Raw genomic sequence first — 22,792 nt, forward strand, 5'->3', positions numbered from 1 at the left:
TGCTGTACGACTTCACGTCTAAGATCTATCACAGCAAATACAAGACCCAGGGCAACGTGCCGATTCGCAGCATCTTGACGGCAAACATTGGGGGAAAGGGAGAAAGGTGGAGGGTGAATAAGGGAAAGAGAAGAACAGAAGTTTAATGTACGTTATTAGGGTCAGAGCAAAGAAAAAACAACTTCTGCTATCTCAACTCCATATCTGGGATACCAGCTATGTAGACGGAGAGTCTGGCCTGCTCAGCCAGAACCGGAGATGTAGTGGGTTGCCATATTAACGAGGGTCTAAACATCACATCAGTCCCTTACTCTTCCAGTCTTCATTAACGACCTTGTTTGTTCTACAACGTCAACCTTGAGTGACACCTCAATTGCATGCAACCGACCTTCTGTCCAGCCATACCACCCAGATGCTTCATCGATGAAGATACATACCAAGACGAAAACGCACCATGACAGCCAACCGGACACCAGCAAGCAGCAACTCGAAATAACCCAACCCCTTTCAATGCAGGGAGGCTTCGTATTTTAATGCCATAAAAACAACAAAAATGGGGAATCTCTATTTATGATATGATACCAATCAAAGCTCGTCATGAGACGCGGGCTCATCGTCATCACCACCAGCAGCGCCGCCCGAGTACAGCTTGCTCGTGATGGGATACGCCACATTGGACAGCTTCTCCTTCTGCTCTTCAAAGTCCTCGGTGGTAGCGGTAGCGGCTGCATCACAAGTTAGCCTCCTTACTCGCGTCATGTCATCGAAGCAAACTGAGGAAAGCTTACCGTTCTCCTCAAGCCAGTCCTGGGCCTCCTTGACGGCCTCCAGGATGGTCTCCTTGTCATCCTCAGAAATCTTCTTGCCCAGGCCCTCCTCATCGTTGACCTGGTTCTTCAGGCTGAAGGCATAGTTCTCCAGACCATTGCGAGCCTCAATGCGCTCACGGGTGGCCTTGTCCTCCTCGGCGTACTTCTCCGCCTCGGCGACCATGCGCTCAATTTCCTCCTGGGTGAGACGGCCCTTATCGTTGGTAATAGTGATGGACTCGCCCTTGCCAGTGCCCTTGTCGTGGGCGGAGACCTTGAGGATACCGTTGGCATCGAGCTCGAACGAGACCTCGATCTGGGGCACCCCGCGGGGAGCCGGGGGGATGCCGGTGAGCTCGAACTTGCCGAGGAGATTGTTGTCCTTGGTCATCGAACGCTCGCCCTCGTACACCTGGATCAGGACGACCGGCTGGTTATCGGCGGCGGTGGAGAAGATCTGGCTCTTGCGGGTCGGGATAGGGGTGTTGCGGGGGATAAGCTTGGTCATGACACCGCCAGTCGTCTCGATACCGAGGGTAAGCGGGTTGACATCCATGAGGACGATCTCCTCGGTGCCCTCCTCGCCGCTCAAGACGCCGGCCTGGACGGCGGCGCCGAAGGCAACGGCCTCATCGGGGTTGATACCCTTACTGGCCTGCTTGCCACCAAAAAACTCCTCGATAAGGGCCTGCACCTTGGGGATACGGGTGGAGCCGCCAACCAGGACAATATCGTCGACCTCGCTCTTGCTGACCTTGGCATCCTTGAGCACCTGCTCGACAGGCTTCAGGGTCTTCTTGAAGAGATCCATGTTGAGCTCCTCGAACTTGGCGCGGGTCAGCGTTTCGCTGAAGTCCTTGCCCTGGAAGAAGGCCTCAATCTCAATGCGAGTGGACATCTGGCTCGACAGAGTGCGCTTGGCCTTCTCGGCTTCGCGCTTGAGCTTGCCCATGGCCTTGGCGTCGGTGGTGACGTCGACTCCGTGCTTCTTGTTGAACGTCTTGGCGAAGTGGTTGATGATACGCTGGTCGAAGTCCTCACCACCGAGATGGGTGTCACCGGCGGTAGCCAAGACCTCGAACACACCCTGGTCAATCGAAAGGAGAGACACATCGAAAGTGCCACCACCAAGGTCGTATACGATGATCTGACGCTCACCCGAGGTCTTGTCCAGACCGTAGGCGATAGCGGCAGCGGTGGGCTCGTTGACAATACGGAGAACGTTAAGCCCCGCGATCATACCAGCATCCTTGGTGGCCTGGCGCTGGTTGTCGTTGAAGTAGGCCGGAACAGTGACGACGGCGTGGGTGACCTTCTTGCCAAGGTAGGCCTCGGCGGTCTCCTTCATCTATTCGGGTTCTTAGCGTCTGTCTCGGGCTCGCGGGTGATTATATTGTCAACGTACCTTGGAGAGAACCATGGCGGAAATCTCCTCGGGGGTGAAAGTCTTCTCAGACCCAGCGACCTCGACCTTGACAACCGGCTTGTCGTCCTTGGAAACGACCCTAGAAGCTCGTTTAGTAGGCGCTCAAGAGATATGGATGTAGATTTGGCGTACTTGTAGGGGAAGTGCTTGATATCGTTTTGGACGTCCTTCTCCGAGAACTTGCGACCGATCAGACGCTTGATATCGAAGATTGTCCTGAACGGGTTCGCCGCGGCCTGGTTCTTGGCGGCGTCTCCGACCAATCTCTCGTCATCGGTGAAGGCAACGTAGGAGGGCGTGATACGGTTTCCTAAAAGCGTTCAGTTAGCTGGCGCACAGATCATCGAGGAACGGCCGCGACTCTAGACGTACCTTGATCGTTGACCAGAATCTCGACCTTGCCCTTTTGCATTACACCAACACATCTGATTCCTGTTAGTACTCCGCACTTCTCCTTTGCACGGCATTATCCAGCCAAATTGCGATGACACTGTGGCCTAAAGCGACCTCCTCCGAACCCAGGGAAAGACGCGAAGTCCAGGAGAAACTCGGCTTCGGCAGCGGGGCAACTTACGAGTATGTGGTGCCCAAGTCCTGTTGAAATTGCGTGTTAGTCCTGCCAGAAATGCCCTGAGAACCGCGCGTGGAGTACGTACAATACCGATCACAGTCCCGTAGTCGGCGACATCGTCCGCCTTGACTTGGTGGACGAAGCCTAGTGAAAAGAGAAGGGCAAAGAACCCGATGAAGCTGAGGCCAAGGGCCCAGCTCCGCGATCGACGCTCCATGTCGAAAGCTCTGTGTGGGAGAAAAACGGAAAAGCCCCCTCGCGCTTCTGCTCGCAGGCGTGGGAAGGGTCCAAGAAATGAAGCGGAAAGAGTGGCAGTTGCCGATGCCGACAGGCACACTCTCCTCTAACCAATCCTACCAGGCACAGGTTAAAGAGGAAGGGAATTCGAGAATTCCGGCGTCGTTGGGAGTGAGATGGTTGTTGAGACTGCAGAGAATGCAAAGGAATTGGAAGCAAGTTCCGCCTTTTGAATGCTTTCCCCAAACTGGAGAATGGGAAATCTGTCCTTATCCCGGTGCTTCAAGCCACCTCGCGCTTCCACACAGCGATGGCCCATTCGCCGCCCGAATTGCAGCAGCTGATTGGCTCCATCAGCAGGACGGCACTTGCTGCTTGTACTAGGTACCTGCAGCCCTGCCAGTATTGCCGTCAGCCGGACCACACGCTGAGTTCCCGCTACATGCCCCATTATTCTTGGCTGCCTCCGCATAATGGAAGATCTGTCAGCGGCCATCGACCTCCTGAGGCTGGACCCGACGACGAAACAGCTGGCAAAAGATAGCCATCTCAGTTTCTACTCTTTTCTAGCACAATTGCAGCCGACTACTAAGATTCTCTATGTAGCGGGTAGTGGCAGCATAACCATTGATGATTCCTCTCGTGCTCTATTGTACCCAGCACCTTGGGCCCCTTTGGATGTCCTCGATTCCAGCTGATTCCATTCAGCGCAGTCTCTCTGGAGACAATGGCATCGCCCCGCATATGATTGCCAACAAGGGCGGGCCACAGCCCATGCAGTAGCCACCGTACCCCCTGTTCCTGCCAGAGTGGCCTTTTGCTATGCTGACTGGAAGCTCCGAGTTCTGAGGTGATGTCTGAACATGGACACGGCTTCTGGCTTTCCGCATCTCAAGACCAAGAGAAAAGCGAAAGAGACCTTCTGCTGTCATGAGCAGGGGTAGTTAACTTGAAACGTCAGAAAGGACAGATGCGAACGATTGCATTCCTACATTGTCCAGATCACGTCCACAAGAGGATTATCAAAGAAGAAGAGCTTTCACCCCTTGAGACACCGACGCCGCTGCTGCGGGAAGTCGTAGTTACTGCGGTACCTCATCATTTAACTATGCCAGGTAATAAATAAAGTTTGTATTACCCCACAGCCCACTCTAAGTGTTGCCGAAACGATGTAAGAGCCTCAATTCCCGTGACAAGCTCTATTCCAACAACCCGGCAGCCACCGTCAGCCCACCGCTCCTTAACACCACTCTCTGTCCCGCCTCCAATGGCACATGCGACTCCAACTTCACCACAATTCTCGCCACCTGGGCGGGCTTGACAATCTTAGGCTTCTTCTTGGTCACCGCTCCTGTGACCTTATCAAGGATCCCGGTGATGCCGTCTATCCTGCCCGCCGTGTGCAGCCGGCCCCTGTGGACATCCACCTGCATGGGCATCAAGAAATCGAAAGCCAGCGCCTTCATGGTAAACGTGTCAGCACGTGGGATTGGCTTCGCTGGATCGCAGATGATGTCTCCCACCCTGACGTGGATGGGGTCGATGTGGGTGAGATGAAGCACCACGTTCTGCCCGGCAACCGCCCACTCAGCTGGTGCGTCATCGACCTGGAGTGACTTGACATAGGCCTTCTCCCCGCTTGGCTGGACGAGAAGAGCATCGCCCATTTGCAGGGAGCCGGCGTCAAGCCGCCCGGAGACTGTGACAGGGCTCTGCATCGTCCGGTAAACCTCCGATATGCTCATCCGCAAGGGCTTTTCCAGCGCCCTGGCATTGGGTTCCGAGTTCTCCAGTTCGTCAACCAGCGTCGGCCCGGTGTACCATGATGCTGCAGGATCTGACGACCGCCGAACCAAATTGTCACCATGCAGACCGGACACCGGGACAAAGGCAATGTTCTTTTGCTGGAAACCCGTAGCGGTTAAGAAGCCGGAAACCTGGTCCTTGATTTCATTGAATCTTTCCTCAGACCAGGCAACTGTATCGAGCTTGTTGACGGCCACGATGATGCGAGATACACCCATGCTTCGAATCAGGAGGGAATGTTCCCTGGTCTGCCCCTTCAGTCCCGATTCAAAGGCACCTGTGCTGGCATCAATGACAAGGATGGCAAAGTCGGCTTGGCTGGCGCCGGCAATCATATTCGGAATGAAATCTCTATGCCCGGGCGCGTCAAGAATGGTGAAGACGGTCCGGTCGGTCTCGAACCGATTGGTAGCGATGTCGATGGTAACTCCTCTGCTGCGTTCCTCCAACCGCTGATCCAAAACCCATGCAAGGGCAAAAGAGCTTTTCCCCATGGTTTCTGCCTCTTTCCGAAGCTTATCGACGGTACGCTGATCGATGACCTTCAGATCCAGGAGCAACCGGCCCATCATGGTGCTCTTGCCAGCATCAACATGCCCAACCACCACAAAACTGGCATTCTTTTTTTTTTGACTCTTTTCGAATTCAGAGAGCACGTCGAGATTTCGGCTCTTGGGTAGCGGGGCGTCGTCGATCTTCAACTCCTTTACTTCAGCTGTCATGGCACCTGTAGACGGAGGGCCCTTCTTAGGCTGAGCTGCGGCCGTCTTCTTTCCAGCTGTTTCGACTATTAGTGTCCACGTTAGCGCTTGCTTTTCCACAAAAGCGAACCTTTCGCTTGAGCCGCAAGAACCACGTCGTCCGGACTGGGCCGAGAGAAGGCATCGAGAACAGACGAAGGCAGATCGGCATACAAGGAGTATGACTCCTGTAGTGGGCGCTGGAAGACATCGCCGGAAGGGCCAAAGAGGGTTTGAGCAAAGGCGGACTGCTGGGCTTTCTCAACCACTGGCTCATTGTTTGGTTCTTTTACAGTTCCGGACAGTGGCTGTGACAGCCCGGATCTTGTCGGTTCGGAGTCGATCACAGGTGAGCGCCCCTCGGCCGTTGATTCGGAGGTTTTCAAACGTTTGCCAAAGGGTCCAGCCAAGGGTGCCTTTCCGTTCTCAGGCACGGGTAGTTTCGCGTTCGCTGATGGTGCATCGCCGACTGAGAGCTCTGTCATCTTGGTTCGCGTTTGTTCCACGTTGTCCTGGCCGGCACTCTTCTCCTCCGCCTTTTTCTTCCGGGCGGCGGCCAGCGCCTGCAGCTTAGACATCTTGGGCTGCGCTGAAGACCCTCCAAGTAGCCCGCCCCTTGGCCGTAACGGTGGAACAAACGTGGTCTCTCTATCCTTCGGGATGTTCCCCCAAGGCATATCTCGGAAGTAGTGTGAGACACCAGCCCGAGATTCTGAAGAGAAAGTAATGAGAGCAGCGAGAGCAGTCTCCCCCTGTGCCGAACGCCCCGAAAGTTCGCACAGCGGCATCGCATTTCGTGGTCGGATTAGAGACGGTGAGGATGTGGCGTCCGTCATGTCCGGGCCGTCTCCGGCCCAGCCGGCATGTATTCCGAGCTCATAGAGAAGGGCCTCCTCAGCGGGACCAACTGCACAGATGACGGACTTACCAATAGGTGGCTGACCTGCTGGCTTTGTCGTCTTTGGACGTGGGTTAATGAATTTCGATTTGAGGTAGGCGACCGTCTTGTCGACGTCGTAGTAATAGTGCCACAAGGCCTCCTCAATCTGAGCAACTGTGACCTTTGAAGCCTCAACGCCGAGGGCGGCCTGAACATCGGCGGTGCCTTGGTTCATCAACGCACGGTCTTCCGGGCTGAGCTCATCCTCCTCTTCCGAGTAACCCTCATACTCGTCCACAGCATCTTGATAGTCCAAGTTGCGGATAAACTGGTGGCGAGACATGTCTGGCGGAATGGTCGATTCGGAATGATCGCCGGGTGAGTTGTTAATTGCTGGAACAAGGGCGTTCGTACGATACGTTGCAAAGTAGTGAAAATCTGGTGAGAGGCCGGAGTAGGTGATGGAGGTTTAACCGGGCAGAGAACCTGTGGTCCTGATCAGAGCTCACGTCATAAGGTTGACCCCGCGCAGCCAGATAAGGTTTCAGGGCAGGAGAGATGGACCCTAGACCCTAGCAGGATTCAAGCCCAAAGCTTCAAGCAGACCGCAGGGTAACTAAGGTACCTTAGGTAGATGTCTGCTTCAGAACACTGTAGGCTGCAACGGTCGTCTCAATGATGAAGCTTTGTTTGTCGTGGGGTACTGCCATCTGTGAGTCGGGCTTGTGTTGTCTGAGACCCCACTATCACCCCCATCGTGACTCCATCGGGCAAAGGCGGTGAAAACCAGAATCGCGGGGCAGCTGGTCCGTCGCCTGTCCAAGACCAATCGCAGCGCTGAGCCGGACTTAGATTCTGCCGGTGTCCGCCTGAAGCCAGCAGGCGGGCAGTGTGCATGTTCTCCCAATTTTTTGAGCTCTTTGGACGGAGATAGGGGAGCATCGACTAGAGCTTGGAAGACCACCCCGGTGCTTGTTCCGACTTCACTCGACAATATTGCCTTGAGCAACGACTTGTAGACTGCACCTTTTCTTCGACCACCTTCGTGCAATCGTGAGACAGATAGCTGCCAACATGGCGTTGAGTAGGTCGCAAATGTCTGCCCCGCATTCAGTCAGGATTCAGATAGCTAACCCGCAGTTGACCAGACTTGGATTTGTCGAACGGTATGCTACGAGATTTTCTCCAGCACAAGATGGGGCGAGCCGTTTGCTAACTGGTCGGGGCTGCAGCGGCGGTGATGAAGGATGAGCAGGGCAGGCCTTTCATCGTTGTCAGAGAGTCAGTACGCCTGTTCTTACCGAGTACTGACTTCTCCTGCTGACCCTCCCGTCCAGTCAGGGCAAGAAGAAGCGCCAGTACGGCAACGAGGCCGTCAAATCCCACATTCTTGCAGCGCGTACTGTTGCGAACATCGTCAAGACATCATTAGGGCCACGCGGGCTCGACAAAATCCTGATCTCTCCCGACGGCGACATCACAGTAACAAACGATGGCGCGACGATTTTGCAGCAGATGGAGATCTCGAACCACGTCGCGAAGCTGCTGGTGGAACTTTCCAAGTCCCAAGATGACGAGATTGGTGACGGCACAACGGGCGTGGTCGTCCTGGCCGGCGCACTCTTAGAACAGGCAGCAGAGCTCATTGACAAGGGAATTCACCCCATCAGGATCGCCGACGGCTATGACCAGGCCTGCGACATCGCCGTGGCAGAGCTGGACAAGATCTCGGATGTCATCGAGTTCAGCAAGGACAACACAGAAAACCTCGTCAAGGTGGCACGGACGAGCTTGGGGAGCAAGATCGTCTCGAAGGCTCACGATCAGTTCGCCAACATTGCTGTGGATGCGGTCCTCTCCGTGGCCGACTTGGAGCGCAAGGACGTGGATTTTGAGCTGATTAAGGTGGATGGCAAAGTGGGCGGCGCCCTTGAGGACACAATTCTCGTTAAGGGCGTCATCGTGGACAAGGACTTCTCGCACCCTCAGATGCCATCTGAGGTGCGTGACGCCAAAATCGCCATCCTAACATGCGCCTTCGAGCCGCCCAAGCCTAAGACGAAGCACAAGCTCGAGATCAGCAGCGTGGAGGAGTTCAAGAAGCTGCAGAACTACGAGCGGGAGAAGTTTGTCGAGATGATTCAACAAATAAAGGATGCAGGCGCGAACCTAGCCATTTGCCAGTGGGGCTTTGATGACGAGGCCAACCACCTTCTGCTCCAGAACGACCTGCCCGCGGTAAGGTGGGTAGGAGGCCCAGAGATCGAGTTGATTGCCATCGCGACCAATGGCCGGATCGTGCCCAGATTCGAGGACCTCAAACCCGAGAAGCTTGGAACAGCCGGTATTGTCCGGGAAATGACCTTCGGCACAACAAGAGAGAAGATGCTCGTCATCGAAGAGTGCGCCAACACGCGGGCCGTCACGGTCTTCGTCCGAGGCAGCAACAAGATGGTAAGTAGCCCCCGTTAAACTAAATGGCCCCCAATGTCTAACCAAAGGTCCAGATCATCGACGAAGCCAAGCGCTCCCTCCATGATGCCCTCTGCGTCGTCCGCAACTTAGTCCGCGACAACCGCGTCGTCTACGGCGGTGGCTCCGCCGAAATCGCCTGCAGCCTGGCTGTGGAGGACGCAGCCGTCAAGACGCCGGGTCTGGAGCAGTACGCGATGCGCGCCTTCGCCGACGCACTCGATGCCATCCCCATGGCGCTTGCCGAGAACAGCGGTCTGAACCCGATCGCCACACTCGCCGAGGTCAAGAGCCAACAGGTCAAGAGCGCGGCCAACCGCGGCCGCGCAGGTATCGACTGCATGGGCCGCGGATCCAATGACATGAAAGAGGCCTTTGTGATTGACCCACTCATTGGCAAGAAGCAGCAGCTTATGCTGGCTACGCAGCTCTGCCGGATGGTGCTCAAGGTGAATAATGTGATCGTGTCGGGGTCGGGTGAGGATGACTTTTAGACTATCAGTGGACATAGAAAAGAAAGGACTGAAAAAGTCCCTTGGTCACCATGAAGGTATCATACTGCTAGTGTTGATACATGCACGCACGATCTATGAGACGAATACCAAAATAAGGCAGTCGGCAGTTACGCTAGATGCAAAGGCTCAATGACAGGGTCAACGTGCTTTAGGTCCTCCTGTTTTAATAAGTGTTCTAAGTGATCCTGTCAACTCCGTGGCAAGGCCTGTAGGTTGTGTTGTATACATGAAAGCGGCCTTGTACCGTGTGTGAGGCAGGAGCCTAGGGAACATATATAAGGCAAGCGTCATGACGGAGCTGTTAAGAACCGGCAGGAAAGGCATGGGCGAAGGAACGGTTCAAGAACAAGAAGCGCTTTTGACTTGTTCGGGCTGCGAACCTATCTCTCTAGGTGGTCTACGCCGCCCGCTCCGGAGGGTTGCACTCGCTAGATACAGATTAAAGAAAGCACAGTGTTTATTAGGGAATCCGCTAACGTTCCGCTGCCTAAGCTCGCCGTGGACCGTTCAGCCCTACCCTCAGAAACGACCGCTCAGACGCAAAGGAGATCTGACTGACCTTCGAACGTCAGTAAAACTCAAGATCGCCGCCTCCATCTTAGGGTTTCCGAATTCACTGCTGCGTTGCCCGCTGATCATCCCGCCTTCCGTTCCATTTCTGTGCGCCCTGTGCCGAGATTAAGCAAACCCGAAGCCCTGAGCGTTCTCCAACGCCATAGCCAGCCGTCCCCTCAGCATCTCCTTGTCCTTATACTCCGGCAAGAGCAACGTGCCATAGCACGTGTATGAGGTCGGCAGTCGCCCTGCAGGACTATCCTCTTCGCCATTCCTCTGAATGATGAACATCATGTTCTTGACGCCCCCGACAGGCACGCGGTCACTAGCCGTGACAAACTCGAGCAGCTTCCTCTTCATGCCGTCGTCGTATCTCTTCACGATGCTCCAGAAGTCCTTGATTGTGCGATGTGAGGCGTCCCAGCCTACGTAGCGTGTGTAACGCTTAAGCTCAGAGATGTCGATCTCCTGAACGCCTTCGACGATGGACTGGAGGAGATTCGGGGTCAGCAAGCTGAGGGATTTCGGATGCAGGCAGGTGTGGAAACCGCGGGCAAAAGCCTCGTACTGCGGCCGGACGGAGACGTCGGTTAGGTAGCGGATGTAGTCCGAGACGTAAGCGTTGCGGTTTGCGCTGGTGACCAGAGGGGCATCGTCTTCGCTCGGGTTGCCCTGGTGCGGGGCAGGGGAGGAAGAAGATTGAGCGACGGTTTTGGCGAACTGTGGCCACTCTCTGAGGCTGCCCGGGCTGTGGTGGTTGGAACCAGTGTACGGCGAGGCTGGCTTCATTTCTCTCGTGACATGTTGACCGAAGGCATTGACAGAGAATTCGTAGGTGCGGGCGAAGACGTCTTCGACGAGCCCATCCTTTTCGTCCCACTCGAGAAGCGAGGTGAGACCGCTTGCCAGATCAGGCCAGCCATCCGAGATGTGATGCAGCTCGGTAACAGGCTGACCCAGGAGTTTCCGATAGAGCGCCTTGGGAAACGTGACTGGGAGCGTGAGCCCGTTGTATACCGCGAGGGAGACGAGAAGGCCGATCAGCTCGAATTTCCATTCGTCTTCCATGGAGCCCGGCAAGAACCACGCCATGCGGGTCCGCTCGTCGACCGTGAAGGCACCATAGTCCGGATTGAGTGCTTCAGAGATGGCCATCCTAAAGAATTCCTGCTGGACACCACCAGAGTCAAAGCCTTCCTCGCCGCTAGACTCTCCCAAATGGACCTTCAGGGGTCTCAGCAGTTCACGTTCTTCCCTTCGCCACAACTGGTCGAACGCGTCCTCGAGCACGCTTCCCCTCCGAATATCAAGTATCAGATACTTAGACCCTGCCACCCTCATCCGCTCCATCAGCACATCCCTGTGGCAGGCCGTCAGACCTCCCCGGTCATAAATGCCCTTGGTTTTCTCGTGGAGTGAACTAGACTCTTCGTAGCAACGGCTCATCCTGGAGAAGTTGATCGATCGAAAGTACGACACCAGCATCGACGGGCTAAAAATGTAAGGGAAGTCTAGAAGGTGCAGCCGGTGCCGCGTCGGCTTATGGGATAGCCACGAGATGGGCATCTTGACTGTGTCCAACCGCTCTGCGAAATAGTCGGACCGGAACTGGGCATCGGCTAGGAGGAGCTCTTGGCGTCTCTTATCTGCGGTAAGCGTTAGAGGTCTTGCCAGTAGAACTGAAGGGGTGACTAATCGACATACACATGGCCTCGATCAGGGCAAGGGCGCCGCCAAAAGGGCTATCTCCCGAAACCTCGGGTGAGCCATCCCAGTCATGAAGCATGACGGCTCTTGCCCAATCGAGCAAGAGAATCGGAACGCGGGTTTCATGCAGAGCGCGGTCAGGGAATGAGAAGTCCAGAACGTAGACGGCATCCATATTCAAAAAGTCCAGTTGTGAGAACAACGGCGCCAGTATGTCCTGCTCGTTTTCTTCGTCTCCTCCATTGCTAAACCGGCTGAGTTCGTCAAAGCAACGGCGTGTGGTTATCGCTGCGAACAAACGCCTCGCCAAGCGCAGGGCCATATCATCGGTGAACGCATCTTCATATTGTAGGCAGAGTTCTGGTGGTTGCCGGGCTACCGCACCGCTTCCGGCAAGACTCAGGCCGTGCGATCTGATCCTCGACATATCGTAGAGTTGCCGGGAATCGGTAACCAAGGGTGCCGCGGCAACCAAGGCGTGCAAGCATATGGACATGAGACGTCCTGCCTCCGGGTTGGATAGACCGGACTCAGCTGTGGGGAAGACCTTTATCGTCGGCGACCTCAGCGTCTGTAATGACTTGGGAGGAGCGAACAGACTCGCCGCTGCCATCCATAGACTATGGAACACCAGGCTAGGCGCAGTCCGAGTCAACCTGAGCATGCAATACCAGAGGGTCTGGGAGTCGTACAGCTGTCCCTGTTTGGTAAAAGATCGGAGAGCCAACTGGGGATCACTGAGGACATAGAATAAGCTTTGCTCAACGAACAACTTCCACTCTAGTTTCAAGTTGGGGAGACAGCCACTGGCTGACCGACGCTTCCGTCTGGCTAGCTTTCCTTGGCCTGCCTGTCGATTGTGGGACTTCGTAACGGACTGGGGTTCGAGCAGATGCTTCTCGGCAGTGCCATCTTCTTGAATGACATCGCAAATGAAGTCGATGACCCTCGCGTCCAACCTGCATAGTGCCTGGGGGAGGTGGCTCTCGTCCTCGGATTCCGCTTCTTGGTTCGCGGCCGCGTTCGAACCATTGCTGCAGGACCTGCTAGAGGAAGCGCCCGAGCCAGTAGCGAGCTGCCGTGGGCTACCGGGCTCGCTTGGTCTCGAGCCGTCCAGCTGGCTTCGGGCATTCCTGGACTTGAGATCGATGGACTTCGGCGGGGGCATTTTCTCCAGAGAGACGTCGTCAAAGAAGCCCGCTGAGGAAAGTTGGGAGATAGGGCGTGAGAGTGTCGAGCCAGCCGTTTTGGGACCTCGCGAACCCTTGTCCGCAGGACCGGGAATTGCGCGAGGAGACCTTAACAGTGCTGCATAAGGTTCTTCGACCGAAGCCTCTTTTGCATATGGGTCGATCGAGAGCGGCCGTTTCGGCTTCGGTCCAGACGGGGGGCGCACCTTGGCATTCGAATTACGGCGCGGGTTCATTGCACGAGATGCTGGGAAGGACTCGTGCGGCTGCTGAATATCCTTTGGTGGTCGGGTTTCCCTCTCGGTTTGACTATGCTCATGCTGATTTCTGCCGTTCGCCAGTTCTGCGTTAGACTCCGCAGGCACGGCGCGTACCTCATGCGGCGACTTAGGCTGGCCGGATTTGGTGGCAGTTCCTGGCCTGGACTCGCCATCTTCAGGCTCTGACTCGTTACGAAAGCCCTGCGCCAACTCCGATAAATCTCTTATAGCCGCCGGGGTGAGCCACTCCAGCATTTTGAAAGCCACGGTATCAAACACATTCGCGGCGAAGGACCGGTGGTCTTTACTGACAGGCTTCTCCGTGACTATGAAACCGGGTCGCCGGGATTGCATGACAGCATCTGGTCTATTTCGAGGACTTGCGGGCTTCGAATATTCTTTCCTGCCTCCGTTTGCTGTCCCATTGCTGCTCCGAGTCGCTGTCGGTTGCACACCGCCATGGCCAGACTTTGGCGAACCAGGACGACTGTGGATAGCTTGCGCCTTCGGAGAAGTAGGTGGAGCATGATCGTCTCGCAGTCGAGGCTTAGGGCTCGCCAGGAGTGCCAGTGAATTGATGCTGACTGGCGACAGCTGGGAGGGCCTCAGGTTGGGGCAAAGGCCATTTTCAGGATTGTCCTGGCTCGCGAGATACGTGGCCAAGATCCTTGCGCTTGTCGTATTATATCTACGAACTGGCGCACGGCCAGCAATCCGCGTTCGGCAAGTGAAGCAGGTCGACGTTGTGCAGTGTTCGGCACCACAGCCTTCGCGGAGCTGTACGATGTACCTACACACATGGCAACCGTCAGCGGAGAAGTCTGGCGCGAGCAACATAGCGTGGACTCACTTCTGCACGAGCAACTGAAAGTTGTGCCGACGGCTAGCTCTATGAATGGCATAGACGCGTTTTGGGTTGTCAATGTCCTCGACCAGTTCCTTCAATTCGCTCGGCGCATCCCACGGCAGCCTCGCGAAACGGGCTTCCTCCCAAAGACCGGCCAGAAGGTCGAGTTCATCAGAAAGTTTAGAACTAAGGTTGCCGGCGCTACTTGGCCGCATAGCGTCCCCCGTCATGACATGGATGATGGGGAAGAAGCTAGCAAGTGAAGCGTCTCGGCTCAGGTTGTCAGGTTGCGAAAGGCGCGGAAGAGCGGCGCTTGCGATCGGGTATTCTAGGGGTTAGGAGGATGCTGTGTAGCAGGCGGCTTCAGGTTGTGAAAACGCGGATGACTAGGAATACAGGAAAAGAAGGTTGAATCCGGATAAGACGGCGAATGTTGGAGCGGTTTCGGTTGACGTCGTCGGTCGGGCGGCCGCGCTGCTGCAATCAGCTTGCCGCCTTCGGGACTCACGCCAAGGCGCAGCTGCAGCGTGAACGAGCTCGGCTGAGCCCACCAGACATGCTTTCCCTGTTCTGGTTGGCGCCTCGACCCGCGATCTCAGGTGGAGCCGCTTACACTACCCAAACTGTACGGATTACACTTGCCTCATGACTCAGTTTTTGTTAAACTTCCATTATCGTCTCACGAAAAATTGGTAGTGTGATATATTCAAGTAATGCTTGGAAGAACATGGAAATGACCCAAAGCTACCAACTGTACAGGCTTTGTTCATGCAAACCAAAACAAACTTTGGGCGGCGAGAGCCGGGCTGTGCCGGCGAGGCCGGGTACACCGGGCCTGATACCCTAACCCTGGAGCCATATCTGTCTTTCTGCTTGCCAAGCATTGGCACCGGGAAATGTGACGTCCACACTTGAACCCCGCATACCGTGAAGAAACCGCCACCAGAGAAATTTATTCCCCGGGATCTGTATGACTGCATCAAAGCCTTGTTTTGCCTCTGATTCCCATTATTCAGCAGGCACCACTTGCTGTGTCTTCCCGGCTGGACAGTTGTAAATATCGAGCCCAGTTTTGCGAGTGCTGCTCAAACTTCAACAGTGCCACGGCTTCTGATTTGAAACCAACAGAAGGTTGCTAGTATTTACTGCAAACCCCTCCTGCCATTACCCTGCTTCCAACCGCCTCCTAAAACAACAAGCACCGACTCTTGGTACCTTCGACGCGATGGCGACCATCTCTGGCAGTAGGACAGCTCCGCCCAGCGATGTATCAAGAATGGAGTCCACGCACCCCTACACATGTAACACATGTCAAGTCGCTTTTCGCAATAGCGACTTACAAAGGGGTCACATGCGTAGTGACTGGCAGTGAGTGGTTTTTTTTTCTACTATATACTCCTACCAATTTAGTCCCGAGGCTTATAGTTCACTACGCAGCCGCTACAACCTAAAGCGCCGTGTTGCTCAGCTACCGCCTATCTCTTCCGAGGTATTCACCGAGAAGGTCCTCCGGGCTCGAGCGGAGACTACTGCACAGGCAGACAAGGCCGGCTTCGAGCGGACTTGCGAGACATGCCAGAAGACATACTACAGCGAGAATTCGTTCCGCAATCACCTCAGCAGCGCGAAGCACAAGGCGAGGGCTGCCGCTTTGGTATCGCGGTCCGACAGCAAGATCGATGATGAGGCGAGCTCCATGTCCTTCTCCCTGGGCGAGCCTGCGGCCGAGTCAGTGGTAGACTCGGAAGCTGAGGAGGAGTTCAACGAGGTTGTCGAAGGGATGAAGAATGCCGCAATTCACGACAGCACATCTCCCGTCAAGCGGCCTTCAAATCCCCACTTGTCTGCTGAAGCACAGAACAAACCAGAACACCCCTTGTCGCGGGCTTCCAGCGAGGATGAGACTCCCTCCAAGACTCCTCTGGCGCCAACCCCGACCATGGCCAAGCCTCTTGCGCCAACACCGTCACTCAACACTTGCCTCTTCTGCAACTACGACTCCCCGACAGCGCCCCTCAATGTCACACATATGGAGCGCATTCACGGCATGTTCATTCCGGAAAAGCAGTATCTGGTGGACCTTGAAGGCCTGCTCGCCCACCTTCAAGAGCAGGTTTTTGCACTAAACGAGTGTCTCACCTGTGGCAAAGTGAAAGCGAACGTCTATGCTGTGCAGACGCACATGCGTGATAAGGGTCACTGCCAAATCCCCTACACCACTGAGGAGGAGCAACTCGAGATTGGCGAGTTCTATGACTTCCGCAGCACCTACTCAGATGAGGAAGGGGGATCAGAGGATGAGTCTGAAGACGAGACACAAGAAAATGGGGGTGCCAAACTCGGTGCCAAGCGCGAGAGCAAGGTCACCGGCGACGACGGCGACGAAATCATGGAAGACGAAAATTGGGAGACGGACAGTGAAGCATCCTCGCTGGACTCTGACGATCTCCATGCAGTCCCTGCAGAGCAGCACTACCATCAGTACGAACGTTTGGACAAGCACCCTCACCACTCCCGTAGTACTACTCGTGCCCATCATCAAGCGGATGGCTGGCATGCACGCTCCCACAGACGCGTCCATGCTGTCTTCTACGATGACTATGAGCTCCATCTCCCATCTGGGAGGTCTGTCGGTCACCGGTCACTCAATCGGTACTACCGTCAAAACCTCTACAACCACCCCACAGCAGAGGAGCGAGCTGAGCGTCTTGCTATTGAGTCTGCCGAGAGGGAGAATCAGATGGAGGTTGATGGCGGTGCCCGTCCGGGCAGAGAGGCTACTGCACGCGGGCGTGCACTGATCCCGAGGGACTTGCAAGGACTGGGCGCTACTACTCTTTCAGATCGTCGCATCAGAGCGGTAGTGAACAAGGGTCGGAAGCAAGAATGGGCCAACCAGAAGAGCAAAGGAATGCTGCACACCCGGCTGGCAATCAAGGAGAAGGCTGCTCATCCGGCCACCTACTTGCGTTGAGCTCTTGGGTTTTCAAGTGTGCGGCTATGGCCAGCCAGTGCAACTCGAGAGGCTTACGGGTTGCAGACCGACAGCGAATCATAGGTGATCAGGAGTCCGTGGACATGAACCTGAAGCGTTGAATCCGCGTCGCGGAACTACTATAGGTTGGTTATGTGGGAAATACTGTGATGTGCAGGCGCAGCCTGAAGGCCTATGGCCATATGCAAATAAGGGCCTCCTTCGGTACTCTAAGGAATCTGAAAATAAAAAGCTGGCAACCTAAACACTGGCACAGAATATTTGATCTCATCAGCCCATGTTTCGCTCGTTCCCCTGCTGCGTATGATCCTACTTGTGACCTTCAAACACCCGTATCACTTAAGGGGTTGAACATTCCTTCCGATAAGGAGCGTGCATGCCTGATCTCAAAACTAGTCTTAAGTTTCGAGGTCCAACAAGGTCTAAGGGTTGAGAGCTCTCCAGAGGTTTCGACACCCATTACAATGATGCCTTCAGGAAAAGGGGGATTGTTTTAGCTTTTGAGTCCCGTCCAAGCTTTGACCCCTGTCATCGTCCAAACGTGGGGCTGCGGGGAACTCACTCATTGATACCACATCGAGCCTGATCTGTAGGAACAGAGACACCAAGTAGGACGATCCTCTATCTGACCATAAACGATATCGGCGTGAAACTGATCGCGCTCTGCACGACGCATGATTCTGTCTGTACACCATTGGCCTTTCCCCCAACTGGTTTGCTTTCAGCATCAAGCTACCCCGCGGTCGCCTTATCTTATCGCACACACCACGGCTCAGCTGTTGTTGTCCCACTGCGGCAGCTGCGCCTACCAAGAGCCTCGTCGTCTCAATCCGGAAGCTTCCCCTTGGGCTCGTCTCAAGGCTGATCGAGAGGGATCCATTGCTATTCTCAAGCATTAAACACAGTTCTTCACATACCAGTACTTGGCATCGACTTCAGCCCTTGATATCCTCCTGCGTCATTTAAACGTGCTGGCATCGGCCTCAACCACGGCGCCCCGATATCTTTTCTTAGTCTCTCGGGACGCTCACAAGGTGAACACGGATATACACTATATCCGTCTGCATCTTACCGCAGACGCGTAGTACCCGAGCAAACGAACCGAGAAGCCAGACTTTGTCAGTTGGCTCTATCCCAGCCTCCCAGGTAGAGGTAACCAGGGTATCCTTAACCGGTGAGGTTGAGGCCGCCGCCATGTTCTCTCAAGTACAACAACTCCGTACCCAAATGTCTTACAGGCTGAAGTCTAACGGACGAGACAGAAGAAACCTTACTCGGCAGTCACGGTGACGATTGAAAGATTGACGAGCGAGGCAGTTCCTGTGGATGACGTTAGCGGTATCCCGGACCTCGTCGAGGTTGTCAACCTCCAGGACACTGGGCCCACTGAGGCTGCTCGTGCCATCAGGAAGAAGCTCAAGTACGGCAACCTGCATCGCCAGCTCCGTGCCCTCACTCTGCTTGATGGCCTCATTCAAAATGCCGGTCCTCGCTTCCAGAGGACTTTTGCGGACGAAGCCCTGCTTGAGCGTTTACGTTTCTGCGGCACGGCGGATCTCTCCGATCCAGAGGTGAAGAAGAAGTGCTCGGAACTCTTTCGCAGCTGGGCAGTCGAGTACAAAAACGTGCGCGGGATGGAACGAGTTGCCAATCTCTACAAGGTTAGCCCTGCTCTCCCAGGCGTGCCTTGCACTCATGGAGCTCACTATTATTCAGGAACTCCCTCGGCGGAAACAAGTTGTTACCCAGGAGCGGTCCAAGGTCATTCAGGAGACGGCGAATCCATTCGGTGACGAGGAGGACGACGAGGAGAAGCCCGCGCCGGCAGGCCCGTCCAGGGGGCACACTCCTAGGTCGTCCCTGACCAGCCCACCGGTAACACAGTCATTCATGTCGCCACCGAGAGACAAGAAAAGGAAGGACAAGAAGAGCAAGAAATTAAAGTCATTCAACCTTGAAGCGGAGAAGGAGAAAATGAAGGTCGAAATCGCCGAAGCAACCATGGCGGCTACCAACCTCCTGAACACGCTGCAGACGATTAACAGAGAGAAAGAGCGGATTTCTGAGAACCAGAGTGCACTTCAACGGTTCGAAGCATGCAAACAACTTCGTCGGAAAATCCTACGCTACGTATGTGGTGCAACCATGCTCTCCCTATATCGGTTGCTGACAGAATCCAGATTCATCATGTCGAGGATGAGCAATGGCTCGGCAGTCTCTTACACGCGAACGACGAACTAGTCACGGCCCTGATGACCTTTGAGCAGCTGGACCGCTCAATCGATGCCGACAGCGATTCGGACGATGAGCTCGCGCAGCAGGCGCATCTCTACCGTTGTATGTCCTCCCCCTGAATATTCTCTCCACTCCCGCTAGTGACTAACGGCCCTCAAGTGGCCACCGAGAAAGCCAAGGGCAAGGAGACAAACTCGCCCACCAGCCCACAATCACCCGTCCCAGAGATGGCTAGTCTCGGCCTTGGTTCTTCGCGTCCTGCACCGCCCCCGCGTCCATCGGCAGCTACGAAGCCTTCGATGTTCTCTTCACGTTCAACCGCGCAAGCGCAGGCCTCTGAGGATGAGGATGAGGGTGCAGATGACGAGGACGAGGCCAATCCGTTCGCTGACCGAAATGCTGTGCCAAGGGGTGAGTAGGAAGGCCTGGAGCAGGGAGTCGGAGCAGTGCGGTGGCTAGAGAACTGGTCAAGAGCAAGGTGGACGGGAAGAGGGAGAACCATGTGGCGAAAAGGCGGGAGGGATCGGAGACGTTCCGGCAGACGGAGCGCCCAGCAGTGGATGAGGCTGTCCGAAAGCTGAGGCGATGTTTGTGTTACGATATACCTTCTAGTACAGAGCTAACGGGTGGTTGGTGGGAAGGCAGCGGTTAGACGTAGTATTAGTGATGGTTTCCGCTCACCGCGGCTGAAAGCGTGTATGAAACCTTTTCGCCCAACACTTTCTCTGTCCCTGTGGACATGGTGACTGATGTGAGGGTCGCCCTACAGCTGGGTTCTAAGGATAAACGCTTCTCTCGAACGATTACCTGAGCCAGCATTTGCCGCTCAGGTACTGTATATGGTGCTTTACATTTGTCGTCTACGGACAGGTCGTCGAGTGATGACGAAAAGAAGCGCCGTTACACCTCACTCGCCATTCCTTCACTCAACCCCGTCCCGCCCGCTTCCGGCCGAACACCTCCAGTCACTGACTGATGCGCCCTGTGTAGCGCTTCTTCTCTTCCTCTCACTTATCCTCCCTCCCACCCCCAACGGAAGCGTACAAATACAGGTGTAACGGCATGTGCAACTGCAAGCTTTTTGAAGTCATATCACCTCCAGATAGTGTTTGTTTCGTATAAAGACAAGATGGGTCAACATCCACGGAAACACAAGCCGGTCACGGAACAACGCCGGTAGGGGACGGGGTAGCTTGCCATGCTATGCCATGCCATGCCATGCGGACACAGACACAAGGTAGTGGATTGACATTGTAATGGAATATCATCCGTTGGCGTTGAAGTACTACACTTTGTGTGCTCTGTAGCTTTCTTGTACTCACCGACCAGCGTGGGGGTTTGTGTTGGTTTCGGGTAGGGGACAGAAAGGGGAAGGGACTTCTGAACTGACCACGAAAGGGAAATACATGGAGGATGATTTGACGTCAGCCCGGGCAGGGCTCACGCTCATGGTCACACAATGTTGTTTTCATAGGCGTAACATACTATTGTCAAGACCCAAGCTTTTATTATGTACTGTTTATTCAGTCGTCCCAGTTGTTGCTCTGAGGTCGGTGACGATGACCAATATCGCAACTACCAAGTCTATTGAGTGATCGGAGTGTGGGTGACTCAGGTGACCTGGCTAAATTGTAAGGGCTGAACTGCACCGCCTCACCGTGCCTCGACTCGAAGCAGAGGTCTGGGGCTGGCGATGGCATCTGAGATCAGGGGTGACACGATCTCCAGGTCCGTTTCGGGAGCTAGGGACCGTATCGGTGTCCACGTCCGTTTTGTAGTGAAAAGCCTGGCAGAAAATAATGGCCCAAATTTATCGATTTCTTTTCTGGCTTTTTTTTTTTTTTTTTTTGTTTTTTTCTTTTCTTATTTTTTTTGGCCTTCAGCTTCTTGTACATACTAGTACATGTAGGATCAGGTGGGAGTGCCGTTTCGTTGCGCTCATCAGCAGCACAACTGCCGACCAACCAGCCTGTTTGCTGCCGCATCGTGGGCGAGAAAATGAGAGAGGGCCGTCACCACCCACACCCAGGACCCTGATGTCTCGCTTGCTGGTTTGCCTCTCGCCCCTTTCTCCAGGCCCAGCTGACACATCGGACGATCGCATCCGGCCCTGGATTCCTCGTGTCGTTTGCCCTATTTCCATCTTGGGGGTGCGAATCATCGAGATGGAGGCCGCCAAGTGAACCTTGAGGAGAGACACAAGCGTTGTAGGTACCCTACGTAGGTTGTTATCTCTCAGTGCAAGTACTCCATAAGTCCACAACCCCGGAAGGTCCTATATACGTCTCTGTACCTTGACATTTATGTCATACTGGCCAGATGCAGTACCTACTACTGGTTCTCAATATCATATACAGTGGCTGCTGTAACCTGTCCCGGCCCGGTTCCGGTCCGGAGAACGGGCATCAACCATACCCGCGGCGCGTTTGTTTGCACTGGAGACCCACATTCCGGCTGATGGCGCAGAAAAGAAGCAAAGACCCAAACTGATTTATTGCTTTTCCCAAATATAAGATCGATATTCTGAGAAAAATTGAAGGAACCTTCAGGTGTTGTTTGTCGGCATGGAAGTTTTGCTACTGCCTACAATACAACGTTACAGACCTGGACGTCCCGCAAAGCGTCGTTCTCCGTCCCGCCCCTTCCCCAAGCCCCGCTGCCGGCCCAGGCTTTTGGGGGATGCCTTAAAAGTTTATCATCAAGCGCGGAGGATGTGTGGCTAACCCGCGGGCTGGGCTCTCTCGGCTGCATTGAAATGTTGGTCATCTGCCCAGGTCGAGACTGCCAACTCATCAACCTCTCACCAGGTGAGTAACGGCATCTGGACGATATCCCGCAATCCCACGGCCAGCACCGCCGGGCTGAGCAGTATTACACCGCTCTTACCATTCGCTGTTGGTCGAATCGTCTTGCGACCCCGGCGCGAAGAACCGGGCAATGGCACCGAATGGCCTTGCCAATGCAGCAAGACCAAGAAATCTCGAACGTCACCTGACGACCCCGGGGACGACAGGAAGATGTACAGTGGTTATCTCCCGCGACGCCAACATCAACCCATCGTCATCGCTACCTCCGCAATCCATCAATCCCTCCGACGTTCCCGTGGCTCCAGTACCGATGACACCAAGAAATCAGTCACTGTGATGTCTAGCGTGTATTGTACCTACCCTTACTCAAAAGCGGCCGCTGAATGAACTTGGACAGCCCAAAGGCAGAACCTCATCACTATCGCCCTCATCATTGCCATCCCGCATCCCGTCCTTTCCCACAGAAGCAGGCTTTGGTGCGTGACGGGATAGCAGCAAGAACGCACGGGCAGTCCAACCAGCGTGCGTTCGACATCGCAGCCCTGGGGTCATCAGACGCCGAGCCGGCCAGCGGATTGGCGCCCATCCGCGGCCCAACCGTTCGAGCGCACCGGCAACCGCGCGGGCAGGCGCGCCGTCCCATTGACGTGGCCGGAGCGCATCAGAAGCCAAACTCTGACTTGTTGTTTGTATGGATTGTATTGTACATAGCTACATGTACTGTACATCCAGGACATTCG

At 55.0% G+C, this 22,792-nt stretch overlaps 7 protein-coding genes across 7 annotated transcripts; 3 read left to right on the forward strand and 4 right to left on the reverse strand.

The window, feature by feature from the left end:
* Positions 1-585: 585 nt before the first annotated feature.
* On the reverse strand, positions 586-3,023 carry B0T15DRAFT_486919 (glucose-regulated protein; the record flags this gene model as incomplete). The annotated part of the gene is made up of 7 exons (XM_062866393.1): positions 586-725; positions 789-2,157; positions 2,215-2,314; positions 2,368-2,545; positions 2,608-2,660; positions 2,810-2,829; positions 2,892-3,023. 7 exons carry the CDS (start codon positions 3,021-3,023, stop codon positions 586-588), a joined length of 1,992 nt encoding a protein of 663 aa, XP_062719323.1.
* Positions 3,024-4,086: 1,063 nt separating this feature from the next.
* B0T15DRAFT_540514 (uncharacterized protein) lies at positions 4,087-7,290 on the reverse strand. The gene is made up of 2 exons (XM_062869792.1): positions 5,681-7,290; positions 4,087-5,627 (listed from the first exon to the last, which is right to left on the reverse strand). The coding sequence occupies exons 1-2, from the start codon at positions 6,810-6,812 to the stop codon at positions 4,243-4,245; spliced, it is 2,517 nt and encodes an 838-aa protein (XP_062719324.1). The 5' UTR covers positions 6,813-7,290; the 3' UTR covers positions 4,087-4,242.
* A 55-nt stretch (positions 7,291-7,345) lies between these two features.
* B0T15DRAFT_540523 (chaperonin Cpn60/TCP-1 family) lies at positions 7,346-9,609 on the forward strand. Its single transcript, XM_062869793.1, has 5 exons — positions 7,346-7,553; positions 7,618-7,635; positions 7,702-7,750; positions 7,807-8,923; positions 8,977-9,609. Exons 1-5 carry the CDS (start codon positions 7,544-7,546, stop codon positions 9,433-9,435), a joined length of 1,653 nt encoding a protein of 550 aa, XP_062719325.1. The 5' UTR covers positions 7,346-7,543; the 3' UTR covers positions 9,436-9,609.
* A 525-nt stretch (positions 9,610-10,134) lies between these two features.
* On the reverse strand, positions 10,135-14,245 carry B0T15DRAFT_486922 (uncharacterized protein; the record flags this gene model as incomplete). Its single annotated transcript, XM_062866394.1, has 3 exons — positions 10,135-11,657; positions 11,716-13,958; positions 14,019-14,245. 3 exons carry the CDS (start codon positions 14,243-14,245, stop codon positions 10,135-10,137), a joined length of 3,993 nt encoding a protein of 1,330 aa, XP_062719326.1.
* A 707-nt stretch (positions 14,246-14,952) lies between these two features.
* On the forward strand, positions 14,953-17,264 carry B0T15DRAFT_504746 (C2H2 type zinc-finger-domain-containing protein). The gene is made up of 2 exons (XM_062867509.1): positions 14,953-15,383; positions 15,453-17,264. The coding sequence occupies exons 1-2, from the start codon at positions 15,241-15,243 to the stop codon at positions 16,987-16,989; spliced, it is 1,680 nt and encodes a 559-aa protein (XP_062719327.1). The 5' UTR covers positions 14,953-15,240; the 3' UTR covers positions 16,990-17,264.
* Positions 17,265-18,055: 791 nt separating this feature from the next.
* B0T15DRAFT_278773 (uncharacterized protein) lies at positions 18,056-19,785 on the forward strand. Its single transcript, XM_062863550.1, has 5 exons — positions 18,056-18,216; positions 18,273-18,671; positions 18,727-19,140; positions 19,191-19,347; positions 19,405-19,785. The coding sequence occupies exons 1-5, from the start codon at positions 18,205-18,207 to the stop codon at positions 19,662-19,664; spliced, it is 1,242 nt and encodes a 413-aa protein (XP_062719328.1). The 5' UTR covers positions 18,056-18,204; the 3' UTR covers positions 19,665-19,785.
* A 1,290-nt stretch (positions 19,786-21,075) lies between these two features.
* On the reverse strand, positions 21,076-21,847 carry B0T15DRAFT_540531 (uncharacterized protein). The gene is made up of 2 exons (XM_062869794.1): positions 21,539-21,847; positions 21,076-21,461 (listed from the first exon to the last, which is right to left on the reverse strand). Exons 1-2 carry the CDS (start codon positions 21,544-21,546, stop codon positions 21,125-21,127), a joined length of 345 nt encoding a protein of 114 aa, XP_062719329.1. The 5' UTR covers positions 21,547-21,847; the 3' UTR covers positions 21,076-21,124.
* Between the last annotated feature and the right edge of the window lie 945 nt (positions 21,848-22,792).

The sequence above is a fragment of the Chaetomium strumarium genome (assembly GCF_033439665.1).
Source record: "Chaetomium strumarium strain CBS 333.67 chromosome Unknown B0T15scaffold_6, whole genome shotgun sequence".
NCBI lineage: Eukaryota > Fungi > Ascomycota > Sordariomycetes > Sordariales > Chaetomiaceae > Chaetomium > Chaetomium strumarium.

Excerpts from the sequence above, each read along its gene's own strand:
- B0T15DRAFT_540514 (XM_062869792.1), bottom strand. The coding sequence starts at position 6,812 with ATGTCTCGCCACCAGTTTATCCGCAACTTGGACTATCAAGATGCTGTG. Across the intron at positions 5,628-5,680 it reads TCTTGCGGCTCAAGCGAAAG|CTGGAAAGAAGACGGCCGCA; the intron begins GTTCGCTTTTGT and ends TAGTCGAAACAG.
- B0T15DRAFT_278773 (XM_062863550.1), top strand. Across the intron at positions 18,672-18,726 it reads GAGTTGCCAATCTCTACAAG|GAACTCCCTCGGCGGAAACA; the intron begins GTTAGCCCTGCT and ends ACTATTATTCAG. Across the intron at positions 19,348-19,404 it reads GCAGGCGCATCTCTACCGTT|TGGCCACCGAGAAAGCCAAG; the intron begins GTATGTCCTCCC and ends ACGGCCCTCAAG.
- B0T15DRAFT_540523 (XM_062869793.1), top strand. Across the intron at positions 7,751-7,806 it reads CCTTTCATCGTTGTCAGAGA|TCAGGGCAAGAAGAAGCGCC; the intron begins GTCAGTACGCCT and ends CCTCCCGTCCAG. Across the intron at positions 8,924-8,976 it reads TCCGAGGCAGCAACAAGATG|ATCATCGACGAAGCCAAGCG; the intron begins GTAAGTAGCCCC and ends CCAAAGGTCCAG.
- B0T15DRAFT_504746 (XM_062867509.1), top strand. The coding sequence starts at position 15,241 with ATGGCGACCATCTCTGGCAGTAGGACAGCTCCGCCCAGCGATGTATCA. Across the intron at positions 15,384-15,452 it reads CACATGCGTAGTGACTGGCA|CCGCTACAACCTAAAGCGCC; the intron begins GTGAGTGGTTTT and ends TTCACTACGCAG.